Source organism: Monodelphis domestica, chromosome 3, assembly GCF_027887165.1.
Source record: "Monodelphis domestica isolate mMonDom1 chromosome 3, mMonDom1.pri, whole genome shotgun sequence".
NCBI lineage: Eukaryota > Metazoa > Chordata > Mammalia > Didelphimorphia > Didelphidae > Monodelphis > Monodelphis domestica.
The window spans coordinates 344,884,343-344,906,616 of NC_077229.1; the positions used below are offsets into that span (position 1 = coordinate 344,884,343).

The 22,274-nt window shown below is 37.5% G+C and overlaps 1 protein-coding gene across 2 annotated transcripts in view; it reads left to right on the forward strand.

The window, feature by feature from the left end:
• Nucleotides 1-22,274, forward strand: part of KDSR (3-ketodihydrosphingosine reductase) — a 69,471-nt gene that overhangs the window by 13,017 nt on the left and 34,180 nt on the right. Inside the window, exons 3-6 of one of the 2 annotated variants that reach the window (XM_001365366.5) lie at nucleotides 7,726-7,782; nucleotides 13,202-13,267; nucleotides 13,440-13,535; nucleotides 16,795-16,986. In XM_001365366.5, the coding sequence (XP_001365403.2) occupies nucleotides 7,726-7,782; nucleotides 13,202-13,267; nucleotides 13,440-13,535; nucleotides 16,795-16,986 (411 nt within the window). The remainder of the gene's footprint in view (nucleotides 1-7,725; nucleotides 7,783-13,201; nucleotides 13,268-13,439; nucleotides 13,536-16,794; nucleotides 16,987-22,274) is intronic. The other variant, XM_056824235.1, reaches the window with a different exon arrangement.

A 22,274-nucleotide genomic window follows, 5' to 3' on the forward strand; every position in this document is an offset into this window, starting at 1 on the left:
ATGGCATGTAATTGCAGGGCCAGGACTAGGACAGCTCAAGTCTATCTTCTGCTTGCTGTTCTTTGGCATTTCATCAGTCTATTCATGCTACTTGTATATTCATGTAGACTAGGAGACCTAGAATATATCCAGCCTTAGTTCTGACATCCTCAAATTAGTTGTATATAGACAGATCACTGACTGGTCAGAGTTAAGATTAGAATTAGTTTAAAAAAAAAGCAAGAATAAAATATAAGTGAGAAAAAGATAACAGTGTACAATGGAAACAACTTAAGTTTGAGCTATTTAAGCAAATAATTGATAATTGAATGGGAACTGGACAGCAGAATTGACATTGATGCTGGCTATAATGTTTGAAATTTAACCAGTGTAAATTAATTGCCACAACTGGGAGATCAAAAGAACCTGGGAGCATCTTAGCAAACATCTGAGTTACTTCCCAAAGAGAGATCACTATTACAGGCAATATTCATTTGGAAAATTATTTTCAAACTTGTTTGTAAAATCTTGTGAAGAAGGATAATGGACAAGCAGTATCACAAAGCATGGAGAAACAATAGAGAAGAAAACAAGTTAAAACAAACAACAACAATAACACCTTGGCAAAGATACCCAATCAAGCCAGTCACCCAAAGCATTTTTGAGGATGAAAATGAAGGGAGCACAATAAAGAAGAAAAATTGAGAAGATTTCTAAAAATTGTGATAAAATGTTTTCTGAGTCAAAGACAGTGAACCATGGGGGCCCATGGCCTCTAATGCCATAATCCTGCTGTGCTTATGAGGTCTGTAGAAATAGCACTAAAAAAAAAACAACAAAAAAACTGTGATGGAGAAAACAGCCAGATTGAACCAAGTATATACAAGATGAGATCCATGCTGGAGATGATATCATTGAGCATGTTGAAGAATTGATGCCACATATCTGAATGAGAAAATTACCAAAGGTGTGTGTCTGTGGGAAAGCTTGTACCTTTAATTAATACTGAAAAAGGGAGACTGATAGCATCATTAACTCCCTACTTATATGTTCATTCACCTATCAACAAGAAATCTTTGAGACATGTATGTAGGAACTGAGGGCACTTTTGAGGAGGGTATCAGTGTGGAATAATAAATAAAAACCATCATTACCTCTATGGGATTATATGTTTTTCCTCCCAATTCCCTTTGGATTATTTTTTTTTCCATCACAATGTAAGCTTCTTTAAAAATTTTTATTTTTAAATATTTTTCCATGTTTCCATGATTCATTTTCTTTCCCTTCTCTCTTCCTTCCCCCTTCCCAGAGCCGACAAGCAATTGGGTTGTACATTGGGTTATACAAATGTTGTCACTTGATGCCTATTTCCATATTATTCATTTTTGCTATAGAGCAATCGTTTAAAGCCTAAACCCCAAATCACATATATATATAAATGATAAGCGATGTCATGTGTTTTGCTTTTGCATTTCTCCTCCTGTATATCTTTCCCTCAATGTGGATAGCATTCTTTCACAGAAGTCTTTCCAGAGTGTCCTGGTTTGTTGCATTGCTACTAGTAGCAAAGTCCTTTACATTGGATTGTTCCACAATGTTTCACTTTCTGTGTACAATGTTCTCCTGGTTCTGCTCATTTCACTCTGCATCAGTTTGTTGAGGTTCTCTCAGTTCATATAGAATTCCTCCATATCATCAATCCTTACAGCACAGTAGTATTCCATCACCATCATATACCATAATTTGTTCAACCATTCCCCAATCAAGGGACACCCCCTCATTTTCCAATTTTTAGCCACCATAAAGAGTGCAACTATGAATATTTTTGTACAAGTATTTTTCCTTATTATCTCTTTGGGGTACAAACCTAGTGGTGGTATTGCTAGATCAGAGGGCATGCATTCTTCTAAAGTCCTTTGTGCATAATTCAAATTGCCTTCCAGACTGGCTGGATTAATTCACAACTCCAGCAGCAATGCATTAGTGTCCTGATTTTGCCACAAACCCTCCAATGTTTAGTATTTTCCTTTACTGTCATATTGGCCAATCTGTTAGACGTGAGGTGGTACCTCAGCATTGTTTTCATTTGCATTTCTCTATTTTATGAGAGATTTAGAACACTTTTTTATGTGCTTGTTGTTGTTTTGATTTCTTTATCTGAAAACTATATATTCATGTCCCTTGACCATTTGTCAATTGGAGAATGACTTTATTTTTTTCTACAATTGAGTTAGCTCATTATAAATTTGAGAACTTAGACCTTTGGCAGAGGTTTTTGTATAAATTTTTTTCCTAAGTTGTTGCTTTTCTTTTAATTTTGGTTGCATCGGTTTTGTTTGTACAGAAACTTTTAAATTTAATGTGGTCAAAATTATTTATTTTACATTTTGTAGTGTTTTCTATCTCTTGCTTGGTCTTAAATTCTTTCTTTTCCCATAAATCTGACAGGTATACTATTCTATGTTCACCTAATTTGTTTATGATTTCCCTCTTTATATTTAAATCATTTACTCATTTTGAATTTATCTTGGTATAGGGTATAAAATGTTGATCTAAACCTAATCTCTCCCATACTGTTTTCCAGTTCTCCCAGCAATTTTTGTGAAATAGTGGATTTTTGTCCTAAAAACTGGGATCTTTGGGTTTATCAAACACTATCTTGCTACTGTCATGTATTCCAAGTCTATTCCATTGATCCACCCTTCTATCTCTAAGCCAGTAGCATATCACTACTTTATAGTATAGTTTGAGATCTGGTAATGCTAGACCTCCATCCTTCACTTTTTTTTCATTAGTTCCCTTGATATTCTTGATCTTTTGTTCTTCTATAAATTTTTTTGGTATTTTGATAGATATAGCACTGAATAAATTAATTTAGGTAGGATTGTCATTTTTGTTATATTAACTTGTATGGGGAGTTCAGGGAGGGGTAGTATCTCTGGTATGGAGGGCTTGTTGTGCCCTCCTAGGGCAGCTCTCCAGCCTCTGACCCTCACCTGACACCCAGCTCTCACTTGTGGCTCCTAGTAGCTGCTAGCATGGGGCAGTGGCCACACCCTGGGCAACAGCTTCGACAGGCCGGCTAAACCTTGTGAGGGTAGCCATCCGGTTGTAGACCCCTGGTGAACCAGGGCTTTGCTCACCCAGCATGTGAAGACTGTTTTGGTGGAACAGGCGGAAGAAACCAATAAGAAGGTTCAACGGCTGAGATGGCAACGCAGCAAAGCACTGTGGAGTGCTCAGGGCGTGTTGGAGCACAAAGGACAACACGGCCATCCAATGCAGCTGAGGAAGTCTCCAGGTGTAACGACTTTTCGTGCCATTGGACCCAGGCTTCCAATGCCGAGAGAGTGGGACTGTCTCTGTGCATCGACTTTTCCACTTAAATCTCCTTCACACAACAAGTGTCTTTGTGCACACTCATCTACACCACAAATGAAAATGCACAAAGACAATTGTCATCCTCAGTTACCGAGAAACTACTATTACTACCCAAGAACAATTGATATTTTTCCTTATTTAGACCTAGTTTTATTTGTGTGAAGTGTTTTGTAGTTATGTTCATATAATTCATGAATTTGTCTTGGAAAATAGATTCCCAGGTATTTTATCTTGTCTAGAGTGATTTTAAATGGAGTTTCTCTTTCTAACTCTTGCTGCTGGGTTTTGTTGGAAACATATGTGGGTTTATTTTGTACCCTGTAACTTTGCTAAAGTTATTATTTCTACTAGCTTTTTAGTTGATTTTCTCAGATTCTCTAAGTATACTATCATATCATCTGCAAAGAGTTTGGTTTAGTTTAGTTTCCACATTGCTTACTTTGATACCTTCAATTTACTTTTCTTCTCCAATTGCTACTGCTAGCATTTCTAGTACAATATTACATAGTGGTGGTGATAATAGACATCCCTACTTCACTCCTGATCTTATTGGAAAGGTATCTAATTTATCCATATTGCATATGATACTTGCTGATGGTTTTAAATAAATACTATTTATTATTTTGAGGAAAGGCCCTTTTATTACTATATTTTCTAGTGTTTTCAAGAGGAATGGGTATTGTATTTTGTCAAAGGCTTTTTCTGCATCTATTGAGATAATCGTGGGATTTCTATTAGTTTGATTGTTGATATGGTCAATTATGCAAATGGTTTTCCTAATATTAAACCATCCTTACATTCCTAGTATGAATAAAATAGGGGTTTTAACAAAATAAGAGAGCAGCTTTCAATAATTTAAGTTTTAATGAGAATATAGTAGAGTTGTAAATTAATATTATCCCTTTAAACCAGAGAAGAGAAAAATTCTAGTAGCTTTTAACAATTAACAATTTAGTTTAATTAAAATAGAGATAGTAAAAGAATATAGTCAAGGAGGGAAAGACAGAAAAGAGGAAAGAGAGATTACTAATCTTATACCCTATAAATATACCTAAAATTCCCATTACTACCTCTAACTTTCTTCTGAGGACAGTTTCTTCTACCTGGCACAACCCAGGCCTAATCTAACCTGCTCTATCTATAAAGTATTCACTAACTACCTAACTTCTGAAAATAATGGATAGCTACCACTCACTCCTTCAATCAGTTTTCTATAGCCACCCAAACTCTCAGTAGCCAACTGATCCCAGAGGCAAAAAGCCCTTTAAAGGCTAAAGCCAAAAGCCTTCTCAGTAAGATCAGTCCCACCTTTATATACTTGCATCTAAATGTCAATCCACACTACTAGCAACCAACCCTCAAAGACCAACTCAGGCCCAGCAGCCAACTTCCCCACAACTGCCTTATATATTTGGGAAATTAAACCTTTGTCAGCTTTGTTATAAAAATGTTCTCCCAGTTTGATGCTTTCCTTCTAATTCTGGTTACATTGGTGTCATTTGTACAAAACATTTTTAATTTGATATAATCAAAGTCATTAATTTTACAATGTTCTCTATCTCTTGCCTTTTTAAGCCTTCCTCCACCCGGCTCTAACTCATCTGTCCACCTTCATTGGAACTTATCTTTCCCTTCCATGCTCTGGGATATAACCATACTGGCCTTCTCCCTCTTTCTCACACAGGATAATAAAACTCCCACCTCCATACCTTTTCACTCAGGTGGCCCACATACCTGGAGCATGCTCCCTTCTTACTGTTGCCTTATAAAGGCTCCTTCTTTCTTTAAGGCTTTGTTTAAGCAGCATCTTTGTGAAGTCTTTCCTAATTGCTAATGCCCCCTTCTGGTATCTAGGCGAAAGCTGGCACCATAGATAGAGGACTGGGCTTTGAGTCAGGAAGACATAAGTTCAGATGAGGTCTCAGACTTGTACTAGCTGAATATCCATGGGCAAGTAACTTGTTTCTGTCTATTTCTGTTACTCTAAGGAAAGCATAATAATAATAAGGCCTGCCTTGCAGGGTTGTGGGGAGGATTAAATGAGATTATATTTTTAAAGCACTTAGCATAGGGCTCCACATATGGTAGGCATTTCTTAAATGCTCGTTTCCCAAAGTAGATGCCCATCAGTTTGGGAATGGCTAAACAAATGGGTGTACATAAATGTAATGAAATGTTACTGTGTGGTAAAAAATGATGTGTATGATGAATATGGAAAAGCATGGAAAGATCTAAATGAAATGCAGAATGAAGTAAGCTGAGCTAGGAAAACAATGCACATAGTAACTATAGTATTGTAAATGGAAAGAATAACTCCACATCAAAAAATAAAAAGTGAATGTAAGATCATACAGGACTCAAATGAAGAGATATGAGAGGATACCCCCGGCCCACCCCTTCATGGAGTGACACATTACAGGTAGCACCCACTGGATATGTTTTAGGGCTTTTTAAGTATATGGATCAATTGTACTGTTTGTTTTTGTACCTGTCTAAAAGTATTATTTGTTATGTGGGATGATTTTCTGGGATGGAATGGGAGATATCTGGGATAACTATGATGATGTAAAAAAAAGGAAGATATTAATAACTTATTTAAAAAATTTAAATGTTTATTTCTTCCCTTATTCCTTTCTTCCTTCTTTCCTTCCTTTCTTATATTTGCTTTATGTAGACTATATATTTCTATGTCTTCACTTTATATTAATGCTGTACATATTTATAGAGATACTCTATCCCCCCCTTTAGAACGTAAATAGGAATTGTTTTATTCTTTGTGCCTTGTAGCCCCTGGGTCTAGCAGCTGGCACACAAAAGGAATTTAATAAATGATTGATTGATAGAAGAGAATGCCACTTTACAAGCTCTTTTACAACAAGAAACTCCCATCCATCCATCAAAATCAGTCTAGATTCCTTGAGAGATATAACAGAAATAATCCTATTCAGCAATCCTGTGAGGATGAACATCAAGCGAGGCCTAAAGCAGGGAAGTGGATGCTTGCCAGCGATACTCATCACTATGATAGAAGAAATGCAGTTCAGTGTCCAGGTTGAAGAGGGATTTTCTGTGTCTGTACCCATCCTTCCAATTCTCCAATTTTCAGGTGACTTTTTGCCTAATGCATCAAGTCCTAGAATATTGCAAAGACTAAGTGGGGAATGTCTGTTTCCCATACTGTGACATACACTTGTGTGGACACTCTATGGGTTTGTTCATCAATATGTGTATATATAGGACAGATGGCATAGTATAATTGGATGACAGAGAGGAGAAGAATGGTTTAGATTGCCTTTCAGAAAATTGCAAAGCTTTTTTACTGACTCCAAAACTTACTATGAAAGCAAAGGTCCATCCTTATTAATAAATAATGTGTTGCTCTGTGATCAATTATGCTTGGAATATAACAGTCTCTGAAGAATTAAAAATGAACTTCACTGGGTGTGGGGGCTCCAATGAAGAAGCCCACGGTGAGCATCAGCAGGTGGTACCATGTAATCAGTGTGAAGTCCTGAAAAGCAGAAGCCACAATGTATAAACCAATTTACATAATTTGATAAGAAATATAAGTAAATTTCACAGTATTTGCTTTTAGAGTGCATAAGGGTAAAATATATGATTTCTTTGTGTTGAAGAGTATTTTTTCCTTTATTTGATAGGAAATTACAAAATAGGCACAACCATTCTAGAAAGTAGTTTCAAATTATACTAAGAAAATTACTCCATAACATTTGACCTAGAGATTTTTCTTCAGAGTATATATGCTGAGGAGGCCAAAACTTACAAACTCCTAGATATGGAATTATGAGTTAATATTCATCAGAATTTGAGCAATAGAGTTATCACATCCTTATCTTTGTGCCTGCATAACGAACAAGACATATGTAATATGTTCACTCATCCATTTTCAACACTGTAATTCAAGCTTTGAAAAAATCTTTATTTTTAAATTTTTGTTCTAATTACAGGGTTAGGTTTAAGAATTGGGTGCCTCCAGATAAAAGAAATCGCCCCTCCTGTAGGTATAGTTTGCAGAATTATCATTAAGTGGTTCTAAAAATATATATATATAATTTTTTAAGGGTGAAGGAATAACCATTTTAGAAGAACAATTATAAATGGGAGAATAGGCTAAATTACATTCTATTGAGATACCAGAATGTAAAGAAACTTGCTTATATTAAGTTAATTATGATGTTGTAAAGAGTTTTGGTGAGGGCCATATTCTACTTTTCTGTTTTTTTTTCTCCTAATGTTTAATGAATGTTTATTTATAAGCTACTTCCCTTCCCTGAAAAAAAAAAACACACAAGCAAAAAACAACTAAAGAAATCACCTAAACTAATTGCTTTCCATTGGTTTCAGAACAAGTTGCTCCAGGCAAAGAAAGAAATTGAAAAACATTCTATTAATGATAAACAGGTAAATCACTTTCCTGTATCCATTTTATGTACTAATCACCCTGTGGCTGGGCCAAGGTAAAAAGAATGAATTCAACTACTAACACTCACCTGAACGTTTATAGAATTTTCCTAATTAAAATGCCCATTAGACTGTTTTAAAGTGGCTGGAATTCTTTTTAGTTGCTTTGGACCTGGAATCATTAATTGAAAACACACATAAAGAGAAACATAGATGTGTGGATAACAGAATTTCAGTCTGGAGAGACATTTTCCCAGGCAAGACCCAAACTCAGTTATTTGTTGCTTGAATGACCATACAAACTCCTATGGGGCAGGTGGCAAGAAATACTTCCTTTTACTGTATATCTTGGTCATAGCTTTGCTTCTATAGGAGAAGGATATTTAGACTCAGGCATGTCTTTTTTAAAGCTTAAAAAAATTATATATGTAGAAATAATTTTTGATGATTGTTTTGTCTCATTTTGCAATTCAGATTCTTTCCTTCTCTCCTCACCCTCCAGCCTAAGTGGTAAACAGTCTGGTATAGATTATGCCAGTGCATCAGACAGTACATATTTCCATATTCCTGATGTGACAGAAGACACATATACTTTAATAAAAACTCATGAAGAAAATAAAATGAAAGATGGAATGTTTTGATTTGCAATCAGATTCTAACAGTTCCTTCTTTGGATAATGTGTTTTATCACGAGTCCCTTGGGATTATCTTGGGACTTTGTTTTGCTGGTAATAGTTTAATCCTTCATAGTCGATCATCATATAATATTTCTGTTACTGTATATGTTGTTCTCCTGTTCTGCTTGCTTCACTTTGCATCAGTTCATAAAAGTCTTTCCAGGTTTCTCTGGACTCCTCCTATTCATCATTTCTTAAAATGTAAATAGAATTCCATTACAACCATATTCTACAACTTGGCCAGCCATTCCCCAATTGATGCCGACCCCCTCAGTTTCCAATTCTTTGCTACAACATAAAGAGCTGCTAAAAATAGTTTTGAACAAGTAAGTTCTTGCCCCCTATCTCTTACTTCTTTGGGATACAGACTCAGTAGTGGTATTGCTGGGTCAGAGGGTATGCGTAGTTTTATAGCCCTTTGGGCATGGTTCCATATCACTCTCCAAAATGGTTGTATCAGTTCACAGTTCCACAACCAGTGTCTTAGTGTCTCACTTTTCCTACATCCCCTCCAACATTTACCAAGTTCTCTATTGAGAAATGAGGCCTTTGTCAGAAATACCTACTATAAAAATTTCCCCAAATTTGTTGTTTCTTTTTAATCTTGGTTGTGTTTTTGGATGTCTCTCTAGGTAGGCTATACCCCCTGGGAGCTAAAGTCTAAAAAACTATTTGTAGGTATAAATGCCCTCCCCTCTTATGAGCTTAAATGTTAATTTTTCAGATACTATTAGTACATTGTGGTTTCTCAATAATTAGCATCTTTTAATTGGGGAAACATATGCTTTTTCTTAGTGATATGACAGTTTTTTGTTTGTTTGTTTTTAGTGAGAAGCTGGGGGTGATTAGTACTAAAAATATTCACCTTGGAGCACTTAGGTGGTACAGAAGATAAGAATGGCAGGCCTGAAGTCAGGAGGACCTGTATTAAAATCTAGATTCAGATACTTCCTAGCTATGCAACCCTGGCAAGTCATTTAATTCCATTTGCCTCAGTTTCCTTCTCTGTAAATGAGCCGGAGAAGGAAATGGTGGACCACTTTGATTACTGTGCCAAGAAAACCCCAAATTAAATCATAAAGAGCCAGATGTGATGGACAATGATTGAAAACTCATTGAGAGCAGGGACTATTTCGTTTTTGCCTCTGTATAAGTAGGACCTGGCATTGTGCCTAGCAGATGCTTAAAATTTTTATTTATTTAAAATTTTTATTATTTATTATTATTAAAAATTATTTATTTAAAAATTTTAAAAAACTTTAAAAAATTATTAATTGCCATGAAAAGATTATCAACTTCAGCTCAAGACTAATGAAGGACACAGACAGGCTCCTGAGCAGTGCCAGATTGAGAAAATAGCCTATTTGTTGCAAGTACTACCTTATGCCCACATAACTTTGCCACTAGTAAATATGCAATTTTTAGCTAAATTTGTGGCACATGGCACAGATCCAATCGGAAATAATCAACAACAAAAAGAATGATTTATTAAAATTGGTAATATTATTTCCATTTTCCTTTTTCTTCTTATGTTTTATAATTTGTGCTGGGTGATAAGAAAAATAAAACAGATTTGTGTCTGATAAGCTTAGATTGACCCTTGAAATCAGGAATACCACTGTTTATTTAGTGGAACTGAATTATTTCTGTCTTGGTGTCTTAGGAACTGAGAGCAATTTATTGTAGTTGATTCATCTGGTGAAAGCACCCTACCTGACATAGTCAGCAATAGTTTTTTTTTGTTTGTTTGTTTTTAATTTGGTCCCCTACCTGAAAACTTTTCCTTAGTAACCCCACAGAATATCAACGGTTAAAACAGTTCTTAGAAGTTATCAGTGAGGTCCAAACATCCTAAAAACGCAATTTGGAACTTTGTTCAAAGGACAATCAAATTGTGTATACCTCTTTGACCCAATAATACCACTATTAGATCTGTATCCCAAAGAGATCAAAGAAAAAGGAGAAAGACCTATTTATACAAAAATATTTATAGCAGCCTTTATGTGATGGCAAAAAATCAGAAATTGAAGGGATGCCTATCAATTGGGGAATGAATAAGTCATGGTATAGAATTGTAATGGAACACTGCTGTGCTAGAAAACATGATAAGCAGGATAGTTTTGGAAAAACCTGGGAAGACTTATAGGAATTGATGCAGAGAAAAGTGAGCAGAACCAGAGGATAATTGTATATAGTAACAATACTATGTTATGGTCAGCTATGAATAATTTTTCTATTCTGATAAATTCAGTGGTCCAAGACAACTCAGAGGACTTGTGATAAAAAATGCTTTCTATCTTCAGGGAGAGAATTGATGGAGGCTGACTGTAGATTGAAGCATAATTTTTTCATTTTATTTCTTTTTTTTCCAACATGGATAAAATGGAAATGTTTGGCATGATTTCACATGAATAATTGATCTCACATTTCTTGCCTTCTTAATTTAAGGTGAGGAGGGGTGAGAGGGCAGAAGAAAAAAATTTTTAAGTGAATGATAAAAATAAATTATTTATTCTCAAAAAAGAAGTTATTAGTAAGTCAGTAAGGAAACATTTATTAGCTGTGTGCCAGGCACTGTGCTAAGCTGTCTTTAAAAGGGCCAGTCCCTTAATTGTCCAGGTAAGGAAATTGAGGCCCAAAGAAATAGTGACTTACCCAAAGTCATATAGCTAATCTGATGGTCAGGACAGACCAGAACCAGGTACCCTTGTTTCCCAGTCCAGTGTTCTTTTCCCATAACTGTATGCCCATATCACCTATACTTCTAACCTACTTATCACTGAGAAATTAATTTAGAGTCCTTTATTTATATCTTTCCATCTATGGCAACAGATTTTTAATGGCTGATATTTATAGTGGTTTATATATATATATGCCTCAATTTCATATGTGTAAATATATATCTATGTGTGTACATATGGCACTTTATCTTTAGAAAAGTGCTTTCCTCACCAAAGATTCTCTGTGAGGTAGTATAAATATTACGTATTGACTTTTTCCTCCTCCCACAAAGGGCCAGATTACATGGATATGTGGGAGAGAAGCTGTTTTCTTTGCATTTGCATCATTGTGTTAAGACAGTCTGTACTTATTTGATTGGATTCCTATCCAACTCAGTGGCCTGTTTGTGCCAACTCTGACCCAGAGGTCCTTTGGGTAAACTGAGTCAGTTCTACAGTTGGACTTGAGATTACTCCAGACTGCAGTTGTCTCTCATCTTCCCTCTATTTTTTGTTCCCTTTGTCACATGTTTATGCAAATCCTCATTGCCTTTTCTCCTGGACTATTTAAAAGGGCTTCCTAACTAGTCTCCCTGCCTCCAGTTTCTACTCTCTCCAGTCTGTTCTTCATAAACCCGAAAAGGTTCTTTTCAGAGGATCACCACTTCCTTGTCCCCCTTACCTAGAAGCCACTGTGATCTCCCAGCCCTCAGTGTAGAAATACATCTCATCACTTCCTACAGACAACACTCAGGTGGTCCCTCCTCTCTAAAGCGTTCTCTCTTTCTTCTCCTTACCTCCTCAGGCCCTCTCCTATCATTCTGCTGGGACTTTTCCTTTGCAGATTCCATATTTCTCCTTGTGATGTCCTTCTTTGTATACATCTCTAACTCTTTCCCCTATTAGATTTTTTTTGTTCCAAATTGAATTTTCCAGTTTTAAATTTTAAGTTCCAAATTCTTTCCCTCCCTCCTCCATGAGAAAGCAACCATTTTGATATAGATTATAATGTGAGGTCAGGCAAAATATATTTCCACATTATCCATGTTGCAAAAGAAAATAGGCAAAAACAAAAATAACAGAAAAATCAAAGAAAGGAAAAAAATTGCTTCAATCTGCATTCAGACTTCATCAGTTTTTTTCTCTGGAGATATATAGACTTTTTCATCATAAGGTCTTTTGCAATTGTCTTGGATCTTTGTATTGATCAAAATACCCAAGTCATAGATTGAGAACTTGATTTGGTCGTGGGATCCAAAAATGAACTTGGGGCTCTTGGACAGGACCATGGCATTTTTTCAGGGTGAAGCTCCAGGGACTTTACCCTTGATCAGACTCCCTTCTTTCCTAACTCAAACTGTTTTGGAGCTAATCTGTCATTGGGGTGGAGTCAGATACTATCTGCCTGACCCTTGGTTCACCAAAATTTAATGTTGACCTCTGATTCAGAACCATAGCTACTTGATTGTAGATAGAACAGTTATTGTCAGAAACAATATTGCTACAAGAGGAAGGTTTTAATCTTTTTTAACACATCATTTTCTGATAGTTTTTTCTGACCATCTGAAAAATGCTCTCTTAGTTTGTGGCCATATATATATATATATATATATATATATATATATATATGTGTGTGTGTGTGTGTGTGTGTATGTGTATAATATAATACATCATGGCATTACTTGTTTTCAGAAATCTCCCTGGACTTGATAGTTGGGAAAAGACTTGACTTTTATTTTTTTTTTACCCTTACCTTCTGTCTTAGAGTCAATACTGTGTATTGGCTCCAAGGCAGAATAGTGATAGGGGCTAGGCAATGGGGGTCAAGTGACTTGCCCAGGGTCACACAGCTGGGAAGTGTCTGAGGCCAGATTTGAGCCTAGGATGTCCCGTCTCTAGGGCTGGTTCTCAATCCACTGAGCTACCCAGCTGCCCCCTAGACTTGACTCTTATTAAAAAGAATGATGTTTAGAAAGAGATTGGCAGGCACTTAAATGTGTTTAATGATGTCCTTTTTATCAGGTCGTGCTCTGCATATCAGTTGACGTATCTCAAGACTATGGACAAGTGGAGAATGTCATAAAACAAGTAAGAAATTTGGCTGCCTGGAATTAGGTCATTTCCATTCTTTCTACATTTATTATTTAATTACCTAGACTAAATGAAAGAATTTGTTAGCTTTTGCAATTTTTTTTTGCATTTTTAAGAGCTCTGTGTCTTTCATTAATCAAGACATCTGCAGCAATGATCTTTTTTCTAGGCACAAGAAAAGCTGGGACCTGTCGATATGCTCGTAAACTGCGCAGGGTCATCAGTTTCAGGAAAATTTGAAGATCTTGAAATAAATTATTTTGAAGTGAGTAAAAATACTTTTCCTTTAATAATTAAATACTTGGAATGCATTATAATGCTGCCTAAGAGGGAATAAGGTTAGTTGAAAACAGTAGGCTATATCCTGAATCCTCTAACATTAGGGGAAATGGACCCAATTAATGGTAAATTCTTGCATCTTAGAGCTATCTCAACTTTTTTATAGCACCTTTCATCATGGTAGCACTTATAATTTCACTTCTGCCTCAAAAGAAAATGCTATTAGTTTTATATTCTCTCAAGTATAATTTTTAACCCAACACTGACTTTTTTTTTCCTTAATGTAATATTGTGGTCTCCTTCATAGTCTGAACATCAGCTTCTTCTGCCTTTGAGATATATTGGTTACATTCTCTTGTTTGAGCTAAGAAAACCAAAAGATTTAGAGTCCAGGTCTCTTAATTTGAGGTTAGTGAAGTCGCCTAGTTCCCTATCCACCCAACTTTCCTGCTTAGTCAGATCTTTAGGGAGTAAACAGAGTAATTTACTTATCAATTAGGTAGAAAGAGTACCTGGCATGGCCATCTTCCTTTTAACTTATAGAGTTCATTAATGAAATTATTAATGAAAATGAAATTTTAAGTAGTTATGTGTAGTTAGAATGTATTGGGAGGAAATATCTAGAGGGCAAAAGCAAGAAGTGATGAGGGAAGGGAGAAAAGGTGAATGTAAAAATAGCCAACTTAAGAAACAATACAGAGGATATTGGCTTGGCCCTTGTACTGAGTGGAACATAGTGGGAAAAGGAAGTTTAAAAATGATTCCATAGGGGCAACTAGGTAGCTTAGTGGATAGAGTGCCAGACCTGCAGTCCAGAGGACCTGGATTCAAATATGAGCTCAGACATCTCCTAGCTGTGTGATCCTGGACATGTCACTTAATTCCAATTGCCTAGCTCTTACTACTCTTCTCCCTTAGAATAGATACTTAATATTTATTCTTTTTTTTTTTTGAGGGAGTTTCTTTCATTTTATTTGAGGGGGGAGAATCACAGCTTCTCCAATGATACAAGGAAGGCTTAGCCTGTGGTCCCTCCAGGGAAAAGGACCTTTAGAGGAGGCTGACATGGGGCTGGGCACCGGTGAGGTGTCCCCCAAGCCTGCTTAGCTCCCCAGGGCCACGTGGGGGGAGGCCCGGGGTAAGGCAAGCAGCCCTACTTAATATTTATTCTGAGATGGAAGGGAAAGGTTCCCTAGTTAAATAAAAAATGCCATGGTTATGATTTTGTATTGGGGGGCCAGGGAACATTTGTACATCTACCTGATGGATAGAAAATAAAGTTGTGTATGTCTGATGGAAGTTTCAACAACAATAATAATAATTGCTCACATTTAGTTAGCGTGTTAAAATTTTACATACTTTTTTATTTGATCTTCTCAATGGTCTTGTGATATAAGTATTATTTGTATGAGTATTTTTATGTACATTATGATTATCAACAAGATGATTGAGGAAATAAAATATATGAAGTAAAAGTAGTTAATGAAAATTAATTTCCATTGAAATAATTGGATTTCCATTAAACAACTTCCCATTGAAAATTAATTTTCATCATCTCCTTTTTTGTTCTTTATGGGCTAAGAAGAAGATAAGCCTAGGCATAACACTTCCATCCTCATTTCCAAAGCCAGTCAGAAAGCCAACTTGGAGCTTATCCTTGGAACTTAATTCCTCCTTCTGAGCCCTAAGGCCCTTCGGCTCCTGAATCCTTCCACATACAGGCCTTTTCTCCAAATATCACATCAGTAATGCAACAAAGAGGCTGATATTCTGGGACCTCTGGTTCTTGCTTAGCTTGTACCTTTTCCTTTCAACTTGAGGGATTCCCTGAAGGGAGGTCAAAACACTTCTCTTTTTGAAAAGAGAAGCATCACCTGCTTTTGTTTGCATTGCACCTAAGTCTTTAAGAAGAAAGCTTGTTCGGCTTGGCCAGTTTTTACTGAGGGCATAAACATCTTCAGTTACCAGGATATGGCTCTCTGCCAGTGGAATAGATTGCAATTTTATATTATATGATACAATACTGGCATGATATCTTATTTTTCAAGGTGCTTTTTTCACATCCAAGTTTCTTACTGAGATGCAGCTAAATGTTTATATTTGCAGTAGTCTTCTAGTTCTCTCTTCTTCAAGTTTCTCCCATTTCCACCTCAGACCTCCTCACAGTTGCCAAATTAATTTTCCGAAAGCATAGATCTAACTATGTCTTTCTCCTGCTCAAGAAGCTTCAGTGGCTCCCACTTCTAGGACAAAATGCAAACTCCCTCATTTGGCTCTAACCTATCTTTTCTTTTCATTTTAAAATTTTTGATATTTTATTTTTCCAATTATATGTAATAAAAATTTTCAGCACTATGTTTTTTGATATTATAAAATCCTAATTGTGTCCTTCTCTCTCTTCTCTCCCCTCTCCCAAAAATGTTAGTGATTTAATCTATAACCCATCTTTTCTAGACCCATTCCATATTGCTTTCTCTCAAATACTCTGCTCTCCTGGCAAATTGGCCTCCTTAGGTATTCCTTGAACTTATCATCTTTGTTGTCCATCACAGTGCATCTGCACAAACTGTCCCTGAATGATAGCATGCTGTCCCTCTTTACCTCTGCTGTTTAGAATCCTTAACCTCAATCTTCCCTCTGATATAATTTCCTGTGCAAAGCCTTCTCTGAACCTCCCATTTACTAGGGCAGCTAGGCATGAAGTAGATAGAGGGCAGGATCAGGACTCAGGAAGATCTGAGTTCAAATCTAGTCTCTGACATTTGCTAGCTATGTGACCCTGAGCAAATGACTTAATTTATGAGGAGTAGATTTCTCATTTGTAAAGACTCTGTCCTGAAGCTGCTAGAATTTATATAACTGAGGTTAAGTGACTTACCCAAGGTCACACAGCTAGGAAATTAGAACATAAGCTTTATAAGAGCAAGGATTCTTTCATTAAAAAATAAAAGTATTGTGTTGTTCCTCTAATTGCATACAGAAACAATTTTTTTAAACATTTGTTTTCTGACATTTTGTCCCTCCCTCCTTTCTTTTCCCCCTCCCTAAAGTGGCAAGCTAAATAGGCTCTATGTTGATACATGGACTCCTTGATTCCATCATTTTGGCGATTGTATCCCCAGCACCTAGGACAGGACCTTGCATGTAGTAGATACCTAATGAGTACTAATCGAATGGAACATTAAATTTTAAACCTTGAGGGTTTAAATTTTTCAAATAATATTTGTGACCTTTTTTCCTCCTAGAGATTAATGAATATAAATTATTTGGGCAGCGTATACCCCAGCCGTGCAGTGATTACCACCATGAAAGAAAGGAGGATGGGCAGGATTGTCTTCGTGTCTTCCCAGGCAGGACAATTAGGGCTGTATGGTTATACTGCGTACTCAGCGTCCAAGTTTGCTCTTAGAGGATTGGCTGAAGCGCTGCAGATGGAGGTAAAGCGTTTTCCTGTTTCACTTACTTCTGATTGTCTCCTGGCTTATGTGACTTTTAAGGTTCATCACATGGGGCTGAGAGGCCCCATGAGAAGAGTGGCTGTAGCCTGCCTTTGAAATCTAGGTTCAAGCGTGGCTTTTGGTATGTACCGGCACTGCTGTACGCTGCATGAGGGCCCCTGATCCGCCACGGGGAGGGTTTCTGCCCTCTTACTGGATGCTGCCTATCATTGGTGCTGGGAGCACAGAGGGAGGCTAGGGAAAGCCAGCGAGGTGCTTCCATTCTAAGGACAAACTCACCTACCTCTAGGCCTATTCAGGAGACGTATCAAGTAGATTCAAGACGACTTTAGGGGCAGCTATGCGGCTCAGTGGATTGAGAACCAGCCCTAGAGATGGTGCGGTCCTGGGTTTAAATAAGACCCCAGGCAAGTCACTTAACCCTTATTGCCTAGCCCTTACCACTCTTCTACCTTGTAACTGATACACAGTATTGATTCTAAGATGGAAGGAAAGGCTTTTTTTTTTTTTTAATGACTTTAGAGGGGAAACCACTAGTAACTAGTTGGAGTTGGGAGGCACCAGGAAAAGGACTCTTGTAGGAGGTAACTCTAGAGTTGCGTCTTGAAGGGAAACCAGGGATTCCAAGAAGTGGAGGTAAGGAGGGAGAGCCTAGATGATTTCTAAAGGCTCTTCCAACTCCAAAATCTTTATTTTATGCTTCTTTCTAAGCTAAATTAGGGGAAAGCAGAAGGAATAGTCAGAGATGTAGGAGGAGAACCAGGGGAGGCCAAATGTCCCAGAGGCCATGGGAGGAGAGAATATAGGAGTTGGGTCATGGAGTCAAAAGAGAAGTCAAGGAAATGAAGACTGTGAAAAGATTAGGATGCCTTTTGAGAAAGTTGTTTCATTAGTGGTGAAGTCAGCAGCTAGACTGAATGAGGTTGAAAAATGACTGAGGAATCATCATTCCAGAAGGCCTATGATGATTGATGCATGAATCATGACAGTCATGAGTCACTGAGAGATGATGGACTCAAGATGTTTGAGCTCCTGTGGGCCAAGGAATAATATTAATAAGTGAAAGGAGAAAAGAGAACATGCAGAAACCTCTCTGTGACAGGCAGACAATTTTGGAAATGGCCAATTTATACATTTGCCTTTTGCTAATGAATATTATAAGGGCTTTCTTTTTTATTTTTCAATTTGGAAGGGACTGGGTGGGAAATAAAATCAATGATAGTTCATTGAAAAAAAATTTGAATAGAAACAAGAACAAACACCCACGAACACAGAAGAGAAAGGACTCGGTGGCAAAGCAGAGGATACTGTGATTTTGTTCTAGGATTTTGGCTCTGGGGAGGAGAGAGGATGATAGTTTGAGAAGAAGAAGGTTCAAGTGAAGGATTTTTTTAAAGATGAAGAGAACCAGACATGTTAGTAGTTGTCAGAAAAGGAACACAAAGTTAGGGGGATGAGTACAGGAAATGACTGATAGGGCAAGGATAAAGGGCACCTGTACACAGGTTGGTTTTTGCAAAGGAAAAAGTTACCTTTTCCTCAGAGTCTGGAGCATAGAAGACTAGTGGAGCTATAGAGGGATCTGAGGAATAGAAAGAGAGTGGCTGATGAAATTTAGGATGAATGAATGAATGGTGAGGACTTTTCCTTCCTCCAGAAAGGAGTAAGGGCAATCTACCTTCTGAGAGAGCTGTTGTTCTGGCATGTCAGTTCTGTGTAACTGCTAACTCTTCATGCCTCTTTATGTTGTTGTTGTGTTTTTTTGTTTTGTTTTGTTTTGTTTTTGGCAAAGATACTGGAGTGGTTTGCCATTTCTCATTTTATAGATGAAAGACTAAAGCAAACAGGTTTAAGTGACTTGCCCAAGGTCACCCAGCTGGGAAGTGTCTGAGGCTGGATTTGGCCTGAAGAAGATGAGTTTTCCTGACTGCAGGCCTGATACTCTACTGTGCCACCTGCCTACCTGCCCTCTGGGAGAGAGTGGGTTAGACTAACACTGGGTGCTTGAGAAAAGAGAACTTTTGAAATGGCCATGGAGTTAGCTGGGAAAGAATTAAAGGATTAGGAGTGAGGGCTCCTTTGAGATTTTTGAATGCAGTAGACCCATTTCATCCTAATCATGTGACTTTCCCCCGTCATTGTTTAGCAACCAGAGAATATAAGCAGGGAAGGAGGAAGTTGGAGGTGGGCCAGGAGGATAATTAGCAGTCTGTAATGGTAGTCGGGCAGAGGGACTGACATGTAGAGGATCCCATAGAGCTGAATATCTGTCAAGGGTCAAGACTATTATTAGGGAAGTCAGATTAGGGGTGAAATACCAGGTGTCGGATGTGAATGAACTTAATATTTAGGAGGAGTAAGGCTGAAGGAGAAACGTCAGGATGTGAGATTATGGTCAGAAACGGTGCATTTCAGATTTCAACATACATTTACTAATGTATACATTATATATGCAATGTACAAAAATAGTATATAAAGTACCTACCATGTGCAGGGCAGGAACTCTGCTTTTGCCTTTCCTTATATCCCCAGAACCCAGCAAGATGCCCGGCACATAGTAGATACTTAATAAGTGCTGTCTGACTGACTGTACTAGTGCACAGGGCAGTTTCAGCATGACGGAGGTGGGTGAGTTATAGGCAATAGTGATGTCCACATGTGATGGCAAGCCTTGTGGGCGAGACACATAGATCAAAGATGTTGGAAGCTGAGGAGGCTGATGAAGTGGGGAGCCAGGATAGCGCGCACACACACACACACACACACACACACACACACACACACACACACACAGTATGCAGGCAGGGATGGGATAGAGAGGAAGACTCTAAGGCAGGTCCTAAACTTTTTAGAACTTGAGAGGCCAGTAGATTATAGCAAGAAAGATCTGGGTGAGAGAGATGAATGGAGAGAGGGAAGAGGTAGCAGAGTGATTGCAAGAAATGGAGGATCTGGAAGTTGCACTGTGAGGCTCCACACTCTGGAGAAGGTGGGGTCAGGGATGGCGCTTTAAGAGGGGTCAGATTTCCTTGACTACTGAATGATAGTAGGTGGCAGTAACATGGTGTTCTGGAAAGGATGCAAGACCTAGAATCAGGAAGAATTGAGTTCAAATCCAGGCTCAGACACTTACTAGCTCAGTGTCTGTGGGCAAGATACTTAAATTCTCTCTGCCTCTGTTTCTACATCTGTAAAATGAGAATACCAATAATAGCACCTACTCATCAGGATTAATATAAGGATCAAATGAGATGACATACATAAAGTACTTTGCAAACTTTAAATCATCATTAAGTGCTAATTATTATTTTTATAATAATAGTTATCATAGAAAGAGTATGAAATGAATAGATCTAGGATAAAAGAGTTCATTAAAGAAAAAGGGAGGGGGCATCTGAGTAGATCATTGGATTAAGAGCCAGATCTAGAGACAAGAGGTCCTAGGTTCAAATCTTGCCTCTGATACTTCCTAGTTGTGTGACCCCCCCATTGCCTAGCCCTTACTGCTCTTCTGCCTTGGAACATACTGTTGATTCTAAGGTGGAAGGTAAAGATTTAAGAAAAAAAAAGATAAAGGGAAAGTTTCAGAGGATACAGTAGAAAAGGTGAACAGAAAAAGACAAAGGAGTGGCTGAATTAGGTAGAAACTATGACAAGGATAGGGATACATCTGGAGTAACTGAAATAAGGAAAATTATGTACTCTGATAGCTTCATTTTAGCTTCCATGGGCCCCCAAATATGTTACTAAGTAAAGGAAAAAAATAACCATGAAATGCTATCAAAAACCTTATCATGGTCTCTCTGTAACAGAGGCTTCGTTTGTTTTTAGTTGAAGGAGACCCAGAGAGCATCTGGGATTTACTCAGCCCATGCTTGGTTTCCATGCTACTCTTTAAATAATCAGTTCTTCAAGTATTCTACACTTCAGTACTAACAAAAGAAACAAAACCAAAACCATATGAATATAATTTAAATACTATTTCTAGTACTAGTTAATTCAGAGTAGCACATTTTTCCAAACAATTGCTATTTCCCAGCTAGCTTGAAATGTGAAATTATCCCAAAACTCTTAACTGAATTATTTGAACTGTTTTGTTGGTAGTTCTGTTTCAAATAAATGAATGTTGACAGTATTTCTTGACCTTCTGATAGTCCAACCCATTGAGAACTCCACAATGACCTCCGTTTTGAGAAATGTTGCTTTTGGTGATAATCTAATCCTTGTTGTATTTCATTTTTTAATTTCCCTGGTATGAAGGCTTAGTTATGGCATGGTTCAGCTTTATATCTTATGACACATGGTCCAAGGTAATACCTTTATGACCTATTGTTTCAGAAGAACTTAAGTTAAAAAATACCAAATTGGTCAGTGTCCTAGAAGACTACTCCAAGATGGTGGTTCCCTTTCAATTAGAGTCATCTTGATAATTTTTTTCTAGGGCAGTGGTGAAAGAAGAGGGGAAGTAGGCAGAACCATCATGGGTCATCATTCTGGAAAGAAGAAAAAATTAGAGTTACTTTCTCCTCACTCTCCTGGTTATGACTGTTCCTGGGCTTTAAAACTATTTACCCTATTGATGTTGAGGGCATCAGTTCTGTCTGTCAAGGGAAAAGTTATGGGTGAATTTTTTTGACTGAGCTTTCATGGTAGTATTGTGTTTTTTCCCCTGATGATTAATGTCCTATTGGCCCTGCCTGGGATGGAACCAAACTGAAGAGATTGGTTTTTTTTTCTTATCTGTCTCCTCCCCTGGGAAAGTTAGCTGTTGCTGGATTCAGACTTGCTAAACAGACCATTGTGCCTAAAGGTGTTCTCTGCATTTTCTTCCAGAGGCTTCTAGCATGTGATTTGTAGGAGGTTGGAGGCCTTGGTGATAAGAGAAAGCCCTGGGATATTCTTCCAGGCTATTGAGTGTAGGTGGACAAATTTGGGTTTTAAGTCTACCATGAGATAAATTATATCATTCCATTGGAAGGTCACTCCAACTGCTTCCTGACCTCTTAGGTATTTGAATACAAACCAGACTGTTAATTCCAGCAAATTAAAACTAGCAGATTGACTTAGATGAAACTCATCATGGCCCATTAAAAGTAAATGCAGAGGAGCAGCTATGTAGCACAATGGATAGAGAGCCAGGCCTAGAATTGGGAGGTCCCAAGTTCAGATCTGATCTCAGACACTTTCTAGCTATGTGATCCTGGGCAAGTCACTTAACCCCAGTTACTTAGCACTTGCCACTCTATTGATACAAAGACAGTAGATAA